This window comes from Hoplias malabaricus, chromosome 4, assembly GCF_029633855.1.
Source record: "Hoplias malabaricus isolate fHopMal1 chromosome 4, fHopMal1.hap1, whole genome shotgun sequence".
Taxonomy (NCBI): Eukaryota; Metazoa; Chordata; class Actinopteri; order Characiformes; family Erythrinidae; genus Hoplias; species Hoplias malabaricus.
Window position 1 is genome coordinate 31,598,754 of NC_089803.1, and position 19,171 is coordinate 31,617,924.

General features: G+C 38.7%; 1 protein-coding gene across 1 annotated transcript; it reads right to left on the reverse strand.

The window, feature by feature from the left end:
• Positions 1–3,580: 3,580 nt before the first annotated feature.
• duox (dual oxidase) lies at positions 3,581–17,199 on the reverse strand. The gene is made up of 33 exons (XM_066669414.1): positions 17,142–17,199; positions 16,925–17,002; positions 16,683–16,841; positions 15,859–16,049; positions 15,507–15,705; positions 14,590–14,756; positions 14,269–14,329; positions 13,694–13,790; positions 13,393–13,483; positions 13,163–13,265; positions 12,902–13,074; positions 12,629–12,804; positions 12,066–12,184; positions 11,835–11,975; positions 11,568–11,681; positions 11,285–11,481; positions 10,923–11,102; positions 10,548–10,773; positions 10,339–10,432; positions 9,958–10,133; positions 9,584–9,653; positions 9,401–9,478; positions 8,853–9,031; positions 8,468–8,698; positions 8,050–8,149; positions 7,894–7,943; positions 6,001–6,128; positions 5,747–5,900; positions 5,326–5,558; positions 5,013–5,171; positions 4,688–4,843; positions 4,357–4,485; positions 3,581–3,988 (listed from the first exon to the last, which is right to left on the reverse strand). The coding sequence occupies exons 1-33, from the start codon at positions 17,197–17,199 to the stop codon at positions 3,866–3,868; spliced, it is 4,590 nt and encodes a 1,529-aa protein (XP_066525511.1). The 3' UTR covers positions 3,581–3,865.
• Between the last annotated feature and the right edge of the window lie 1,972 nt (positions 17,200–19,171).

The window sequence follows — 19,171 nt, forward strand, 5'->3', positions numbered from 1 at the left end:
TTGCTTTTGGCTTCTGAAATGTTATTTTCAAGCAGTTTTTGGAGACTTCTGTAATTTTACATCCAGAGAGCTTCATCAAGGCTGATTGCATTACTATACAGTTTTTTTCTATACAATTCTTCTATTGTGAACTAACTCTTAATCCTACTTTATCTTCTAAACGAATATTCCAGTAACATTTAAATCCCATTTGTTCTAATTCTACTAAAGTGTACTGGTATATATATTTCTACTTTTAGTCATATTTATTAACTAATTACTTTTGTATTAAATTTCATTAAGAGTGTATGAGTACACTAGCAGGTCTCTCTCACTCTTATACTGATTCACCTGCTTTCATTCAACATCATGGCGAGAGAAAAATTTTTTGTGTACTACATTTATTCATTCATTCATTATTTGTAAGCGCTTATCCAATTCAGGGTGGCGGTGGGTCCAGAGCCTACCTGGAATCATTGGGCGCAAGGCGGGAATACACCCTGGAGGGGGCACCAGTCCTTCACAGAGCAACACAGACACACACACACACATTCACTCACACACTCACACCTACGGACACTTTGGAGTCACCAATCCACACATCCATACAAACGTGTGTTTTTGGACTGTGGGAGGAAACCGGAGCACCCGGAGGAAACCCACACGGACACGGGGAGAACACCAACTCCTCACAGACAGTCACCCGGAGCGGGAATCGAACCCACAACCTCCAGGCCCCTGGAGCTGTGTGACTGATATATATATCATTATCAATTGTTAATTATATTTAATGCATTATTTTTAGCTAGGTAAAATAAATAAAGGATCTGTTTTTTTTTTTTTATCGTTACACTTATATAGCGCCTTTTCTAGATACCCAAGGACGCTTTACAATCTACACTGCTCAGAACACTCAATTCACACACACACACTGGCAAGAAGCGGCAGCCAAACGCACACAGCGTACTCTCAACCAGAAACGACCGTCCACCTGGAGGACTGCATCGGGCACTAGGATTTCACCCAGGACAGAGCGCCAATCCTTATCTGGGCACACACACATTCACACTCATTAACTCACAAATCAGGACAGTTATTACAGAAGCCAATTCACCTACTTTTTGTACATCCTCATAAAATTGTCTTTTCTATTTCACCCAAAATAATGTGTTGATTCTACTTTTAAAAAACTACAAATTTTACAAGCATTTTCAGATTCAAACACTTACAGAACCGAAAATTATAAAACATCTAAATTTAATAATTTTCACAAAAACATATTCAACACAAAACCCAAGTGAATAAAAGGACAAAATGTGTAAATTTAATATTTATAATTAGATAGGTTTTATATTATTATTATTAATGAATAATAATAATTAATGAATACATTTTACATTAACACATTTTGTTCTTTACTTTTGTATTGTGTTAAGTATGATTTACTAATGTGGAATTTTGTAATCATTTGAAACCATGTAAATATAACACAATACTTTTATCAGTGGTCATGACTAGAGTTGGGAAACATCTTTTCTTTACCGAATGAATAAGCAAATTCTATGGACTCACAGAGTATCATTATTACATAAAATATCCCAGAGTTTCATAAGAGAGCAATACAGGGGAACATGTGGGTAATCTAACTTTTGCAAACTTTGCTGCGCTTTCCAGCAAATAGAACTTTGCTAATGATGTTGGCTGAAGACATTAATTAAATTTTTTATTCATCTGTCATTTCTTGGGCCATAATTGTATTGTGACATTTTCAATGAAACCATTTAAGACGCATTTATTTGATTCAGTTACACAACCTGTTATCAAACCTTTCATCATATATGAGAAAATGAGTGGCATAGTGTAGCCCTCGATCTACCAGTTGTAAATTGCAAAGATCATATGTCACAGCTTGCTGTAAATGAGAACCTGGATGTATTTTTTCTTTATTACACTAGTGTGGGGATAGTTAACTCAGAGATGAATGTAAAAGATATTCAAGAGATAAATGTAAATGTTGTAGATTCACAATATCATTAACTTAATAATCATAATTTTAAGACAATTATTCATAAAAAATAAAGAGAGAGGGAAGCTTTGGCCATACTTAGTTGATGTCACAGGGATTAGAGCTGCAGAAGTCTAATAACATTACAGTGGCACTTGCACGAAAAGTGTATATTCAATAGTTGTTGTGTAGCACTTTGTTTGTACAATGTAATAATTTCATTATGTAATGCATAACTACACTTGTAGGTGGGCTCTTTCTGCAGTGCACTGGGCCAAAAATCCTGAAATGTAGGCAACATTTTATACAATTGTATATTTATATCTTATACAGTTTCTTATCATTAACATATTAACTGAGGGAGCACTTTTTTTTATCTGATTAGGTCTCAATATAAATAGGATAAGAAATTGGTTCTGATTTGGAACTACAGAACTGTCCAGCCTCCTTATCTGAGTCTCTCCTGTCACAGTGCTGGACTACATTGTTTACACAAGATCGCAAATGTGAGTTTAAATGGAAGGACACTAACCTTGAAAAATTGGTTGTACAAGTTTCTCTTTAGTTCTCCCACTTCCTTATTCATTGCTCTAAAGACGTAGCTAAAAAGGTCCAAATCAAAGAAAGGGAAAATGTAACATTTTAGAAACACCTTGGTATCTTTACATAATAGTTTTTTTGTTTGTTTAGATGTTCCTGACTGTGTTGATGTAAGGTTTTATTTTGGTTAATCTGCTAAAACATCTCTATTTCCACAGCGTTCACATTAGCTAACTTTAGTAAGACTGAGTCAAATGGTTGGGTTCTGCTACTGACGTTAAAATAGTGCTCTGACGTGGAGCTTTTTTCACTATTTTTTCACTATTATTTTACTTGAAATATAACAAATATATATAAGGTGTAAGTAAACGTACACATATTTACCATGACTAATAAAATCGTACAAGAAAGTATATGTAAAAGTCTTTCAGAAAACAGACAAAAATGATGGGAAATATACTGATCCAGTTTTATGTTCCATTATACACTTTCTGTGTAAACCAACCAAACCATAGACAAAGAGCAAACAGAGATGAAGCAATTTCCTGGAATTTTATTTAACTATTGTTATTAATATGCTTGTTCAGAAACGTGTTTTTTTTTTAGTTATAGGAATTTATCTGCAGAACACTTTTCAAACAATAGATAATTGTTACAACATCATCATCATCATCATCATCATTTTCTTCTCCGCTTCTCCATTTCAGGGTCGCGGTGATTGTTACAACACAAGTACTTTATTTTTTTTAATTTTCTTCCCAAAAATCAATCTAAAACATGTATGTCAAATTCATAATTAATATTTCATTTGAAATTAGACACATGGACTGATGAGAGTAAACAATGAAATGTTATTTATTTTTATCTTTTTAACAATGATTTCCATTGACTTGCCAGGAAAGATTAGTTTTAAAAACATTTCATACAATAAAGGAAAAATGGCACACATCTCTTGTTATATTAAACTGAGGACATTTCACAGTGTTGAATTACAATAAACATATATGCCACATTAAAGATCACAAAAAAAAAACACAGTACAGAAGTGCAGAGTAAGATACGATGGTTTTAGCGAGTGGTTAATTCCTTTATTCAATACATTTTCTATATCACAGTCAAGACCAAACATATTTCATTTATGTGATCATTTTTTTAAAAATATTCTTTAGTAAAAAGCAAATATATTTGAAAACTTCCAGCTTTACCATTAGCACACATCAGTAGAAATAGTGCATTCCTTGTTAATCTTGGGTCAGAATGAGAAAAAATATTTATTGTTAATGTAGATCCCTTCATTGTCCAGTGTAATATATTGATACAAAATTAAGAGCAGCACTAAAACTAGAAGTTCTCGAAGTGATGGATAAAATGAGCTTGATCACGTTTGTTAATCTGCTGGCAGGCCTTTTCTACATTCTTTGTCAAACCAGGAGGACCACAGCTGAACACACCAATTTTCCCAACCTGGGGGGGAAAAGAAAGAAAAGAGTTATGGGTAAACAAATATTTGAGCATAAAGCTAGAACAGCTGAAGAGGTTCACATACTTGTAGATATTTTAAAGCGATATAAGGAACATGAAAGAACAATGAGAACATAAATAGGGAGGGTTAGGATGGATGTTTTTCATATGTGTATTAAAGTGTAATGACTGCTTGAAACTGAATTAAGGAACTGATTCATTGTGAATTACTAGTTAAGGGGACTTTCCTTATAGGATGTTTTGATGAGTTTATAAATTATCACAGCAAACTAAGTAAAATATTGACACATTGTGATAAGAAGGCATGTCTTCACTGGGTGTGTTAGAATTGTGTGACATTGTGGTGAGACCTCAGGGTGAACTTCCTGCAAGGAACTAAAGAAGGCCACAAATGGTGGACGACCAAAGTGAGTAATAGAACGTAATCCTGTGAACAGACTCCTGTTCCATACTTTCTGGAAGTGCCTCTCACACACGTACTGTAAAGAGAGAGAGAGAGAGAGAGAGAGAGAGAGAGAGAGAGAGAGAGAGAGAGAGAGAGAGAGAAAAAAAGTTTTAAATGTATAACTAATACACTATTTTGTGTGGGCAGTTCTTGTTATACATTTGAGTCAGTGTAGGGAAATTATTGCCATTTCAAGCACATTTCTTAAACTATATGTCAGATAATCCTATCCTTACCAGCATGGTAGTCCGGAGATCAAACTTCTCTGCCAACTGAGTGATATAGATATGCACAGACACCAGATCTTGATCATCCACCTCCTCAACCTCTCGTATGATATCGGACACCCATTCAAACTGCCGCTGTGTTCGAGTCACCCAGATAAAGTACACCTAGAGGAGGTTGATTGACTGTTACTTCTATAGTTACAATAGCAAACTCTCAAAAGTAAACTGTGGAGTAGTCCAACTGATGAAACTGTGAAAAACGTCTATATAACTATGCAGTATAAATATAAGTGTTATGATGTAAAAGTGTTTTTCCATTCAATGAGAATTTTACCTTTTTGCACTGAACTCTGAGCTTTGCCGAAGATTTGAATACCAGATCCTTCAATATTGAAGCAAATGGAGTTACTCCAATGCCTCCACCGACCAGAACAGACACCTCAAAGTCTTTCCATTCTTGATGTCCCTCCCCAAATGGTCCATCCAGATACAGCTGTGGAAATAAATATGTTAAGAGAAACTGAAATCTGAAGTCCTATAACACAAAAGTTCAAGTTCAATTTCACGCAGGCAAATTTGCAGTAATTTAATTAACTTAATTTTTCAATAGTAAGTGATCAGGACAACATCTAGGATTCCTTCCTTACTTTGGGATAAGAGCCCAGTTTCTGTATTTTGTCTGGGTTGTAGACTTCTCTCAATTTGCTGGTCCATGGTCCCACAGCACGGATATGCAGGCTCAGGGTGTCTTCATGTGGTGCTGAGGTCAAAGTGAAGGGGTGGTACTCGTCTGTGCCCAGCTCCAGACATGCGATCCGAACCCACTGTCCTGAACGATACGCAAAGCCTGGGGGGCGCTTAAACTCCACATGGGTCACTTCTGTCATTGGAGACAGATACACATAAAATCAGTTCTGTCACAGACCTCAAAATTGGTTGGAATCTGTAAATTGGGTTGGTGAACTAATGCAGGCCACAAATACTGAACATGAACATGTGCTGTATAGAAAGAACAGCTTGTATGAACATGATGCTGTCACTTGTAAGAATATGAGTAGTTTTCTCTACCTGAGGGAAGCAGCTCAGCTTTCACTACAGGAATCTCCACCTTCTTCCTGCTGAGGCTGATGAGTTTGTCCAAGAGGTAAAGCAGGGCTGGAGGGATCAGGTAGACGAAGAAACGTGGCTCCTGGAGGAGGGCAAAGCTGCCATGGATCACCGTCTGCCAGAAGTGAATGAAGAGGGTGAATAATTGCTATTTTTATTTAAATTCGATGTCTTCCTATCAAAATATTTTTATATTATTAATGATTGATTCTCACCAGGGTATAGACAAGAACATAAAGGTAATGTGTGATCCAGAAAGCTCTGAAACTGATACGTCTAAAGTAATGCGTGGCAAAGACATACAGAAAGGCCAAGATTAGAAGCAGAATAATCCCTGTGAGACCTGTGTGAGAGAGACAGAAGGATATACAGAGAGACAATGAGAGACAGTCTGTGTATGTGTGTTTGTGTATGAGAGCGACAAAACAGTAATATAAAACACATACAAGTCATACGTAATATAAGGAAAGTTTTATTTCATTTTATTAATTGTTTGACATGTAATATTTGTATACAAGCCCACTTTCAATGAAGTTGGGACATTGTGTAAAACATAAATAAAAATACGATGATTTGCAAATCCATTTCAAACTGTATTCAATTGAATACACTACAAAGACAAGATATTTAATGGTCAAACGGATAAACCTTTTAGTTTTTTTGCAAATATTCACTCATTTTGAATTTGAGGCCTGCATTACTTTCCAGAAGAGTTGGGATAGAGGCAACAAAAGACTGGGAAAGTTGAGGAATTCTCAAAAAACATCTGTTTGGAACATTCCACAGGTGAACAGGTTCTTGGAAACAGGTGAGTGTCATGATTGGGTATAAAGGGAATATCCCCGAAGGCCTCAGTCGTTCACAAGCAAGAATGGCGCGAGGTTCACCACTTTGTGAACAACTGTGTGAGCAAATTGTCCAACGCTTTAAGAACATATCTTTTCATCATCTACGGTCCATAATTTCATCAGAAGATTCCGAGAATCTGTAGAAATATCTGCAAGTAAGCAGCAAAGCAGAAAACCAACGTTGAATGCCTGTGACCTTCGATCCCTCAAGTGGCACTGCATTAAAAACCGACATCATTCTGTAACGGATATTACCACATGGGCTCAGGAATTCTTTAGAAAACCATTGTCAGTGAACACAGTTCGTCGCTCCATCTACAATGCAAGTTAAAACTCTGCCATGCAAAGCGAAAGTCATATATCAACAACATGCAGAAATGCCACAGAGTTTTCTGGGCCTGAGCTCATCTGAGATGGATTGGTAAAAGTGCGGGTACTAGACTGGCCTGCCTGCTGTCCAGACCTGTCTCCCATTGGAAATGTGTGACGCATTATGAAGCACAAAATACCACAACGGAGACTCCGGACTGTTGAACAACTGAAGTTGTACATCAAGCAAGAATGGGAAACAATTCCACCTACAAAGCTTCAACAATTAGTGTCCTCAGTTCCCAAACGCTTATTGAGTGTTGTTAAAAGGAAAGGTGATGTAACACAGTGGTAAACATGCCCCTGTCCAAACTCTTTTGGAACGTGTCGCAGGCCTCAAATTCAAAAAGAGTGAATATTTGCAAAAAACAATAAAGTTTATCCATGTGACCATTAAATATCTTGTCTTTGTAGTGTATTCAATTGAATACAGGTTGAAAAGGATTTGCAAATCATAGTATTCTGTTTATATTTATGTTTTACACAATGTCCCAAATTTATTGGAACTGGGGTTGTAAGCTTACTTACCACAGCAAGAATAATTTTTTCATCCCTTTAATTTAACCAGCATTTATGTTATTGTGCCCTGATTGCCTGACTGATATTGTTTCTTATTCATAAAGCAGTCCAAGCTGAAACACTCCTTATAACTTTAGCGATCAAACTGCTCAGTAGATGGATATAAAGAAAATAAGTTTGCTTTTGTCATATCACAAAAGGAAGTACTCAAAACCTGCTGTTTTTGATGCATCTATGGACTATGGATTTAAATGGAATGAACGACACATTTTTATATACAACATCAAACTACTTAACTACGTAATGCTGATATGGAAGTCGACATGTTCACAATCAGTAAACACAACATTTAGTATATACATGATCCCTCACCTGGTACTGTAGCAAAGAACCAGAACGTCCATTTTTGAGGCATCTCTGACCTGTAAATAATTTGCATAGAACATATTAGAAATGGCTAACTTCAGCTGTATAAGGTTAAGGTTATCACTGCCAAAATTGATTGCATTTATTGTATTGACATATTACCCATTATTGGAAAACACTCTGGGGAACAGGCAGGAAAGGATGTTGAGGTCACTAATGCAGAAGACGTAAATATTGACCACATGACCCAAACTGTGAACAACTGTAGGATGAAGGAAGAAGAATTTAGACTAAAGTCAAAAATGACCTCAAAGACAAACTACACTGCCAGTTATAATGTAAATAAAAGTTATTCACATGCTCCCCAGAGCAAGCAAAAGTCCTGAATAACCACTGATACTCTAAAGTTGCATTTATAATAATTAATACATTCTAATTAATTTTATAATTAATAAATCAGTGGCTCCAAACACTGAAATCTTGACCGGAATAAATGACAAATTGTTTCACACTGTAGGTTTATAACCAATGTAACATAGGCTTTCAAAGATGTTGAGTAGTTTAATCTAGAATTTCTTGCCTGCGAGGATGATAGCCGTCCCTGCCATGAGGCGATGAAGGTCAATGGCAGAGTCAAAGGGAATGTATCTGTTGAGGAAGGTCTCCCTAAACACCGTAATCAGGTTGCGGCACACTGTGAGGAGCATGTAGGGAAACAGGAAGGAGATAGCAGCAGCAGAGCCTCGGGACACAAGGATGCCTACGATGGAGGTTTCTGGGACTCCAGAGGAGTCAGCCTGTAAACCATAATCTGGAAAGGAAATAATATACAATCCAATAATATAAAGCCATTGTAATAGAAAACTAAGGTTCATGTCGTCATTTAGTGGTTTATTTGTTCCTTTTGATTAATCCCAATAATAGGGATTAGGCATAAAAGGGCATGGTGAAGTGGAATAACTCACAGTAGCATCTCTCCAGAGCCACCCCAGCAACGATCCCATAGATGATAACAAGGCACATAACATGGCGACGGTAATTTTCCACAAAACGTTTAAACTGCTGGATCTTCTGCTGGACAGGACTCCTGATGAGACGTTCTCTCTGAGGATTCACATAAACCTTGGGGCCGGAGAAGCCCAACCTGAAAAAAACGCATTGTACATGATTATAAACTAAAACTTCAAGTGAAGCCACATACCAACCCTGAAGTATGTAGAGAATATGCACCTGCTTTAAAAGATGATGTAATTCCTAGTGAAATTTGGCAGACATCATGTCACCTAATTACCTCAAACCCACAAACACTAATGGTTTCATATGACAGTAATCTGAAAATAACAGGGATCACTATAGCTTAGGTAAATCCTGATGGAGTACATGATAATTATAAGTGGACATCTGGACATGCAACATGGTCAAATGCTACAGCAGGTTTATGAACTAATAACATGGCAAAATGGCAAATTCCTACACAGATTTAAACCTCTCATGTCTCCTTTGAAGCTCTCACTTTTTTCTTTGACGAAGTTCTTGGCCAACATCAACTGGGCAGTTTTGCATAAAGTCAGCATCCTTTTCTAATAAGGAACTGCAAATGAAAGAAGTAAAACATGACAATGCTTTCATCTTATAGATTGAACAAGTATTTCTGGGCATTATAGTTAGGTGCAGAACATGACCTCTTTGTACTTACCTGTTTTTCTCTGTAATGATGAAAGAAACACGTGGTTGGGCCAACCTGTTCTTGCTCTGCTTCTCCATTCCTGTAGGTATGTAGCTAAGTGTTAGGATAACTAGTACATGCCTTGAGTGTTGGAGCAATCCTAGGGAAATCTATCAGGCATTAAAGGGCTTTTTCATTGACGGGGGGATATATATGACAATCCAGTCGGTTGCCTTTTTGTTTGCAGGACAGATCAAAATGCTTCCTATTGCTAAATTTATTCTATAGTTATTTAAAATATGCTCTGGGATACATTTAAGATGACAAAAAAGGAGTTTTACAGCTCCAAATTTGTTTGGTGGTCACCCAGAAGGCTAAGGACAGACAAACAAACTATGCATCACCTCTGATGTTGAGTTGTGCAAATTGTAGGACATTTTCATGGTCTCGCAGCAAGAGGTGAAAGTCTTCCCAGGTGATTTGATCTTTATCATCAACTCCAGCAGCTTGAAGCATTGCTGCTATGGCATCCTCTGCCTGGCTCTTAGATAGTACATTGCCAGAGATTTCCAAAAAAGACCTGGAGAAGAGCAGGAAGAACTCTCAGAAATGACCTATACTTCTGTTGTATAAATACTGTTATCATTAGCAGAGTTAATCTCCAGATAAGGACTCATTCTAAATAAACATCAATAAAAGTTTTGTTAAAAATTTATTGACCTTGCTGAAAAAATCTATACCAATGTTCCAGGAAATAATTTGCCTGTAAAAACATCAGACCTGACCTCAATAAAGAACAAAACTCTTCCTTGGACAAAAAGCCTTCTCCTCTGATGTCATGCATGGAGAACAGGAGTCTGGACTTCTCCTCTGGCGTCCCTGATTTGGAGAACCCAAATTAGGAGACAGTTTTATTACTCAAATTCCAATATTTGTAAATTTAGAAATTCAATTTTATTATACATATATAATGTGAGTATGAGCCTAATTTGACCTTTCATAAAGATGATTATGACATCAAGAAACTCTTGAAAGGAGAGGAAACCATTGCCATCCTTATCTGCCAGAGAAAACATAGACTCTACAAACAGAGAATCAGGCCTGAGCCCCAGTGCATCAGCAAATTCCTCTGCTGTGAGCTCACACTGCAGAGCTTCTCTAGTTCTTTTACTGGACACACCGCTTAGGTCTCCTGCATCACTTCTATCAATGTCTAGGACCTGAGTATAGAAAACACAATTAAGAAGTGGAAGCACCCGACTACAATCCTCAATGGTAAACTGAAATGCAAACGGTTGTCTAAGGAGCAGACATTAGTTTGAAACGTTGGGCCAAAAAATACTAAACAAATCAAATATTCAGTTCATACTTTTGCAAATGCTTGTCTGAAGAAGGTCTCCACTATCTGGGCCCGTTGTTCTTTGGTCACAGCCTCTCTTAGCAGTTCTTTTTCACTAATCTCTGTAACTGTAAGACACTGGGACATTACTTTTGACCTTAAGAGACCTATGAACTCTGATCTCTGTGCATCATTCTCGAATAACAGCACCTGTAAACACATTAGGCAATGATAGATTTGTTTCATTATCATTCCTGAGAAAAAAATACATGGAATAAAATACAGTATATTATAACAATAATAACACTGATGTAACTAATATTTAAGCAGCATGAGCAAAGGGCATCTGTGCCTGATTGAAGGTAAGGTTTTAGAGTTTAATGATATCATACCAGGTCATATTCTTTGGGGATCCTGAGAAGTAGGGCACGCTGTTGGTGGTCATTGGATAAAAACACCTCCAGTTGCTCCTGGGTGCCCAGATTATGAGAGTGCCGGGATCCTTTTTCACCATAAATATGTAGTTTTTTCATTTCATCAATCACCAGGTTGACTGGCTGAGTCTCTGTATACCCCTGCCACTCATGAGCTAAACAATGAACAAACACATAAATTATTACCTTATATAACACATTGCCAACACCAGTGTCAGCAGAGGTATAATGCAGGGAATACCTGTGATTCCATAAACTGGTTCTTTATCTTTGCTGGGCCCCCTGATCCTCTTCAGGAACTTTCTGTACCTGACTGCCCGGATTTTGGCCACAATTAAAGCCGCAATGAGACTTCCTGTTTAAGGGTTGGCAGAAAGTTGACATTAGGTTTTTGGAAAGTGCATATGCATGAGAGATGATAAATGTATGGTAAGAGATGGTCAAATGTTTAGTGTTCATGTAACTACATTAGTTTTGTTCAAATGCAAATGTTATTGGTCTTACTGACCCACAGGAAACAGGAAAAGGATAATCACTAAAATGCCATAGCCAGCTTTGTCGCTATTGTCAAAGTAACGTATGGAAGTAGCTTTAGTGCAGGGTTGAAGATCAGAGGCAGTGACTGGCTTAGGCTGGGGGCAGGGATCACCTATAAATGAGAGGAACAATTGTTAAAATATACCTGTTTCGTACAGAAGGAGCAGAGGCAAGAATATGTAAGTCAAATAATTCTGTTCACCATTTAACCAGAAGAACACATTCTTTTGAATGTCTTCACTCTCAGCACTGATGACAGCAAGAAGGACATCATAATATGTGGTGTTTTTTATAGACTGGATCTCTTCTTCTGTGAACAAACTATGACAGACAAACAAACCACAGCAACATTTTTGACAAAAGAACATGAAACATTTTATATTAAAATGTTTTGAATGTCTGTGAGGAATGTCTGTGGTGTGTTCTCCCTGTGTCTGCGTGGGTTTCCTCCGGGTGCTCCAGTTTCCTCCCACAGTCAAAAAACACACATTGGTTGGTGGATTGGCTACTCAAAAGTGTCCGTAGGTGTGAGTGTGTGAGTGAATGTGTGAGTGTGTGTCACCCTGTGAAGGACTGGTGCCCCCTCCAGGTTGTGTTCCTGCCTTGAGCCCAGTGATTCCGGGTAGACTCTGAACACACCACGACACAGAACTGAATAAGCGGTTACAGACGATAAATGAATGAATGCATGAATGTTTGTAATGTCTTCACTCTCAAGTGACACAAGAGTAGATCAAATACAAAATGTTCTGGTACATGGCTTACCCATTATGTTTGTTTTCAAACCAGAAGCGGTCTGCATTTCTGATGCGTTCAAACTGGTCCAGGAAAATGGAGACGACCACTGGGCCTGGTCCTTCATCTAGCTCCAACAGAGCTCCTACAAACAACTCCAGCTTCGAGACATCATTGTCATAGAGCTCAGACAGATCCTTAAACAACTGAGACACAAACAGCAAAGAGAGTCAGCAATATGTAAGGCTGAATATAATATTTAAGAAAAGAATATTCTGCATAAATCTCACCAAAATTGCTTACCTGTGGATTGGTCTGGTTAAGTTTGGGATTGACCTCTCCCCAAGTTTGGACTGGTTTCAAATTGAAGGCCTCTCTGACCTGATTATAACTTGGCAGCCCAAAGTCCCGTCCTCTCTGAATGGTCAGGGCAACCACATCTGAACGTGAGAACAGCAGAGTACCATACATGTAGTCTGAAAAAGAAAGAAGGAGGATCAGGTGCTCTATTTTTCTGAACAGGATAAAAGGAGCGGAGGAGAGCAATGTGAAAGGAGGACTAACCTCTTAGGTCCTCAACAATAACATTGTCCTCTTTTTCTGCTATTTGAGAGGCCATACCCATTATCAGATCATCCACATCCTGGGCAGATTTCAGGTTTGGATTCTATAGTGAAATCAGGATTAGAACTTGCTTGGTCACTCGGTTTCAAATATGTTGGCACTTACTCCACATTAACCAAATTGCCACACTGTGCTACCTATTAAATTAGTATTTCTCTGTCTTGACTCACATCTCTGTTCCAGAAACTGTTACACAAGCGCAGTGCTGGAGATGTGCTCCCGTCAGAGTTCACAATTCTCCTGTAGTGACAAGTCTTGTTTCTGAAGCAAGAAAATAAACACACGAAACAAACATTGCACATTCCTGTAGGTCTTTGTAATTACATTACTTAATGAATGATAACATAAGAAGTGATAAGAAGTATATTTGTATATACGTGTGAGACGTGACACATAAAACGTACTACATGAAACGTACAAATATTTGTACTCGTTATTATTTGTTTAAAAGGTGTGGATGTGATCGTTTACCTCATGTAGACACCAGGGGGAACCAAAGTCAACCCAAACCTTACAGCAGCAACCTGGAACTCAGGAGAGACTCCAGGATCCACAAATTTCTGATAGCCTAGGGGGGAATTGGAGGAACAGTTTATAAAGCACATAGCTATAGTTCCAATACAATGGTTATCATGCACAACTTGTTTTCAGTCTGCCAAACTACTTTTCAAACTGCAAAACTTTTCAGCCCTGAACCTCTATGGAATACACAGTTCTGTTAAACAGGCTTTGGTAATGTTTTATTTTTCCATAAAAAAGAGAGTTATAGCATATATTTAATTGCATGTTCGCATTAAGAAATTACAATACAAACCTAAGCATGTGACTTTACCTCCCTTCTAAGACTGAAGTAAGAATAACTCTGCAAAACCGCTCCCTCAGCAGAAATGATATCCCTGGCTTGTGTTAACTGCACTGACGTAACTGAAGCCCACTGAAGCCCATTAAATGGAGCCTCAAGTAGTAACTCACTAAACCACAAGTAACTGGAGCATGCTAGCACACCACACACAGCCACATGTGCGCACACTCACGCAAACTCTCACCTGGGTATGAAGGCACTGGGACACCAAGGTGAGCAGGTAGCCACTCATAGAATGCAATATTCTAATTTGAGAAGGAAACGAAAAGCATTATATATGAAGAGATACATCATACAGACATATCAGCCAGTATCAGCTACTGACACATGCATTTGGCAATAAATAGTGAGCAAGTAGCTGAAAGGTGAGTAACTAAAACAAAGGCATCTTAATCTCAGTTGCAGAAAGTCTATGAGGCAACTGTGCAGGTGGAGATGCTTCGCCAAATTGATACCTCTATCTGTGCTGTGTGGTTTCTAAATAACAGAGGACTTTTCTCTTTACCTGGAATGTGGCAATAACCCTCTTCCTTGCGTTCTGGAAAAGCTCCTCATCTGACCACGACGGGTGTTCCTTGTGTAGCTGAGATGCAATGTAATTATGGTAGCGAAACCAAATAATCCCTTCAGCTGCTGTGAAAATGTTCTCATTGGCCCAGGCATTCCCAAATTCTGAAGACACAAGAATCCACAGATTCACAGCTGTTTATTTTATTTGGCTACTGATTTGTCATGGCAACTGCATCAAAGAAAAGCTACTACATTTTACTTACCTGAACTTTTCTTTAAAAAAGGTTGAAAACAGAATCATTTATTTCTATGCACTAAATATTCAATAACACTGAAGGAATGCTGCTGATCAGGCCCAAGCAACATGAACCTAAAAGAGTGTCATAGGACAGGCCAGCTTTGGCTAGGCTTTTTCTCTCTAGGCATTGCTCCATGACTCTGGTTCATTGAGACATTCTAAACCACAGCATATGTGGCACAAATGATGAATAACATCTTATAAGATCAACAACAACACAGTCATTCTTCGTGGGATTAAACGAGGGCAGGAAAACTATAAAGACCAGGTGGACACACATACAGGCACGTAATGAATCTTGAAACTGTTTTGTTGACTGAATGAGGTCATCCTAACCTGAGAGTCTCCATATTCTGAAAATTCAGGTGACTGTTTAGTAGTCTGAATACTAAACAGTTGAGGTGCCACATTACATACTGACACGCTGTCCACTGTCAGTAGAAACCCAGGCTAGCCAAACATGGGCTGAGTAGCATTTTTTCTTTTGACTAGTAACTACAATAAATAGAAAGGCTGTAGTATAAAGGACCTCTAGAACATGGCCAAATGTCTGAAGAGATGTGTATCATTTCTTGTTCCAATAATTCACATTTTTGTACAGTGATTCATTTTACCATAGAGCCCCTCTGAGCCAGTCTGCCCAGTGCATGGGTTTGGTGCACTCCACATGAAATTGTTGTCACTCTGTTTTGGCATGTTTATATCAGATCCAGATGACAGGAGGCCTCCTTGAAAACTCCTAAGTGCATCACACCAAGAGCTGGAAGAACCATAGATTGAGCTGCCATCTATCCATGCAGTCACTTGGTTCACCTGTGCAGGTAATTGGTGGACAAATTGACAAATCAGCTTATTCAATTTTAAACTTTTGTAGTCTGATTACAGTTATATGCAATGTCCAGTGATACACGCTACATTTATTTATATAAAAAATCACTATGGAATGATTTGGAAATGCTGTGTTACCTGTGTCCTTGGATTGTTTGGGCTCTTTCCAGTTTCATGGTCCCAACTTGCACGCTGAAACGGTAGCAGAACATTTTGCCTTGTGGTGTTGGAGCCAAAGACAGGATCATTTGGTGAGACTGGAATTTGCATGAACTCGGGAGGACATCCAGGCCTTCGGGATTCTGCTATCTCTAAGGCTACATGGTAACCTAACGACCAAGAGTAAATCTGTTAGATGTTTTATAGATATATTATTTACTAGTAATTTTATTGGTTATTCAAACCATCTACAGCCTGTAAGCAGCAACTTACAATTTACAATTTACATAGGACTGTAACTTTGCTCCTGCCCCTTTCTGTGAGAGTGTGTGAGGGGCCCTATGTGAAGCTTTAATGGATTAGCATAGGATATTTTACACCTTATCCTGTATATGATTATAATGTATGGGTGCTGTGGACCAGACATCTTTTGGACAGATGCTGTGACACTTCACGTTTTAACTTTGATTTGATTCTGCAAACACTGCACAATGTATTTTAATACATTTCACTATATTAGTGTATAAAGCAGTTTATATAATATATATATATATATATAACATACAAATTTGATCTGTTCTGTTATAGGATGAGAAGTGGGTGGGGGGTTAGCTCAGGTGTAGACTGACAAAATCACAACAAACCTGGACTTAAAACGGTCACTTCTCAGGGCAAAGTAATGTTGATATATTTTTACTTTTAAAAGTAACGAAGCTGCCTTAAGGCTCTGATTTCACGGAACTTCTGTTTCCAGACAGAGACTCGGTCATTCAGTAAGAGTGAACAGAAATGGCCAAGCTCACCGAAGAAGACGGAGAGCACGGTCCGGTTGCGTTGTGAGAGCTGAGCAGAGTCTCCTCGCGCGACCATGTTGCTGATGATACGCGCGTTCGGCAAAGCGCTCAGAGGCTGATAAGAGCCATCAGAGTAGCGCGCGGGCAGGAAGCGCATGAGCGGAGCACCTGCCCACACACACACACACACACATTTAACAATAAGCACACTGAATTGTATCTAGACTCCACAGCTGGAGGCGCTGTTGTACCTGCGGTGCCGCGGCGGTGATAGGCCAAGTTATTGTACCAGCCATCGAACCTCTGAACTTCCCAGGTGATACTGCAGTCTGTGTGAGGAGAACAAACACAACACAGTGAAAACAGAGTCCTCATTCGCCTCCATCCTTCGACTAATACAATGCGGTTACATCATAAATTGAATCTGCCTTCATTATTGTGTTTAATCAGAATGTGCACGTTACTTACGCGCTGTGAGGAAGGCGAGAGAGAGCGCGAGGAGGGTCCAACTCCCGCGCACATCCATCGTAGAGAGAGAGAGAGACCTACAGAGAGAGAGAGAGAGAGAGAGAGAGAGAGAGAGAGAGAGAGAGAGAGAGAGAGAGAGAGAGTATAGTGTGTGAGTTTCAGAGAGAGGGGGCAGTCAAGCGTCTCTCTTCAAAGAGCAAGTCCTGTAAAAAAACACTTGAGCTGAAAAGACAGAGACAGACGGGACATAAAAGTCTCAGATAAGCTCGGTAATAATTAAAAAAATAAACCAAAGTTTATTGTATAGTAACCAAAGCAGAGAGAAATAAACTATTTACAGATTAAGAAATGATCTTGTGTAATTAAGAAATAAGAGTAATGTGTGGGAGAACATGCCTGTGTAAAGTGTGAGCTGCAGTCACTCAAACACTCCTGAGTTAAAATGGTCGAATGCAGTGAGTTAAGTCTTAAGTTACTCAGGCGGCTCGCTTTGAAATGTCCACATTTCTAGAGAAACTTACTGAGTCAGAATTCGCAGTGATAGTGTTACTACTGCTTACTATTTTTAATTTTTTTAAGCAATTCATATTACTGCAGGATGATGAATGTGCAAATGTTTCTCAGTGAAGTAACACTGTTTTATCATCGTTAAAGTTACATACACAGCTCGTACTAATCCCCGTGTACGGCTGAACACTTTAGGGAAAATACCTAACTCTGATTTCTCTGACCAGTAATAAAAAATAAAAGAAATAGCAATTATTCATTATCAATTAGGCCATGCTTTGTAACCAAGGAAACCTGGCTTTAAACCTGAACGCTGAATGTAGGCTATGATTTAGTTGCAGTGTTTGGACGCCTGTGATTGGTCAGAGTCTGTTACACAGAAGCTGCAGGTCCCAGTTTCAAACTTAAGACAATGTCCATTGTAAAGAATATTGTCTTCCTGAATTCGCAGCTCTTTTGTTAATTCGTGCTTTAAACTGCGGGTTCAATAGAGACATGGTTAATCTTTCAGCCCTAGAACAAAGCACGGCTGTATGTGCGTTGTAGACATTGAGGTCCCTATCCCCGCCACTGAATAGAAATCCGAGTCGATACGTTTATCTACAATGAACCGCTTCAAAGCAAACGACTCGGAAAGACTTTAACATCTCTCCAGCTGATTTACGCAGAAAGGTCCCAAACTCGGTTCAAACGTTGGTCAAAATCAGAGCGCTTAAAGCAAAATCCGCTAAACCCAATCGTTTAAAGTAAGACCCGTGGTAAAGAAAGCCAGGGAAAGAGAGAGAGAGAGAGAGAGAGAGAGAGAGAGGTAATATAGTTTAGTACAGTTGAGCTCACCGGGTTGTAATGGATCCGCTGTAACCGCCAAGAAAAACTGAGGCGAATGGTCAATGAGGAGTAGGACAAAAGAGTCGGAGTCAGTAGAGAGCCAGCCTTCAGCTCCAACTTTATCAGAGTACACAGTTACAGAAAGGGATGGTCAACAGTCGGTTCACACCTCTGTTCCCGCATGTTCCAATCAATGCAAATCAGGCCTAGCGCGAGGAAGTGTGAGCATATAAAAGATGCTCGCCCTCACACAAAGACAAATCCCTCTGGACTCCGATTATCTTGGACATTTTCCTTCCACTTCTTTCTCTTCCTCGCTCTTACAGGTAGGCTAAGCGTGTCCGTTACTATCATTCACCTGGACTTAAGACTGTGTCTTCATTTTAAACAGGATCACATTACTACATCATTAATAAGTCTACATCATTATTATTACTATTATTATTATTACTATTATTATAGACACTTTCACAAGCAGGTAAATGCTGGAGCAGTTTTATTTTAATAGATATTCGCACAATAAGTGATGATTAGCTACAAGTTTAGCCTTGCCAGAGTGGTTTAGTGATAGTCTTAGGCATCCTCTCCTCAGTTTTTGCTGAAGCTGGACATGGCTCTTATCTGCTGATCTGTAACTGAGCTGCACGTCGACACTGTCCTCACTGTAGCGCCGTCTGCTTTCAGCTCTAGCGCTC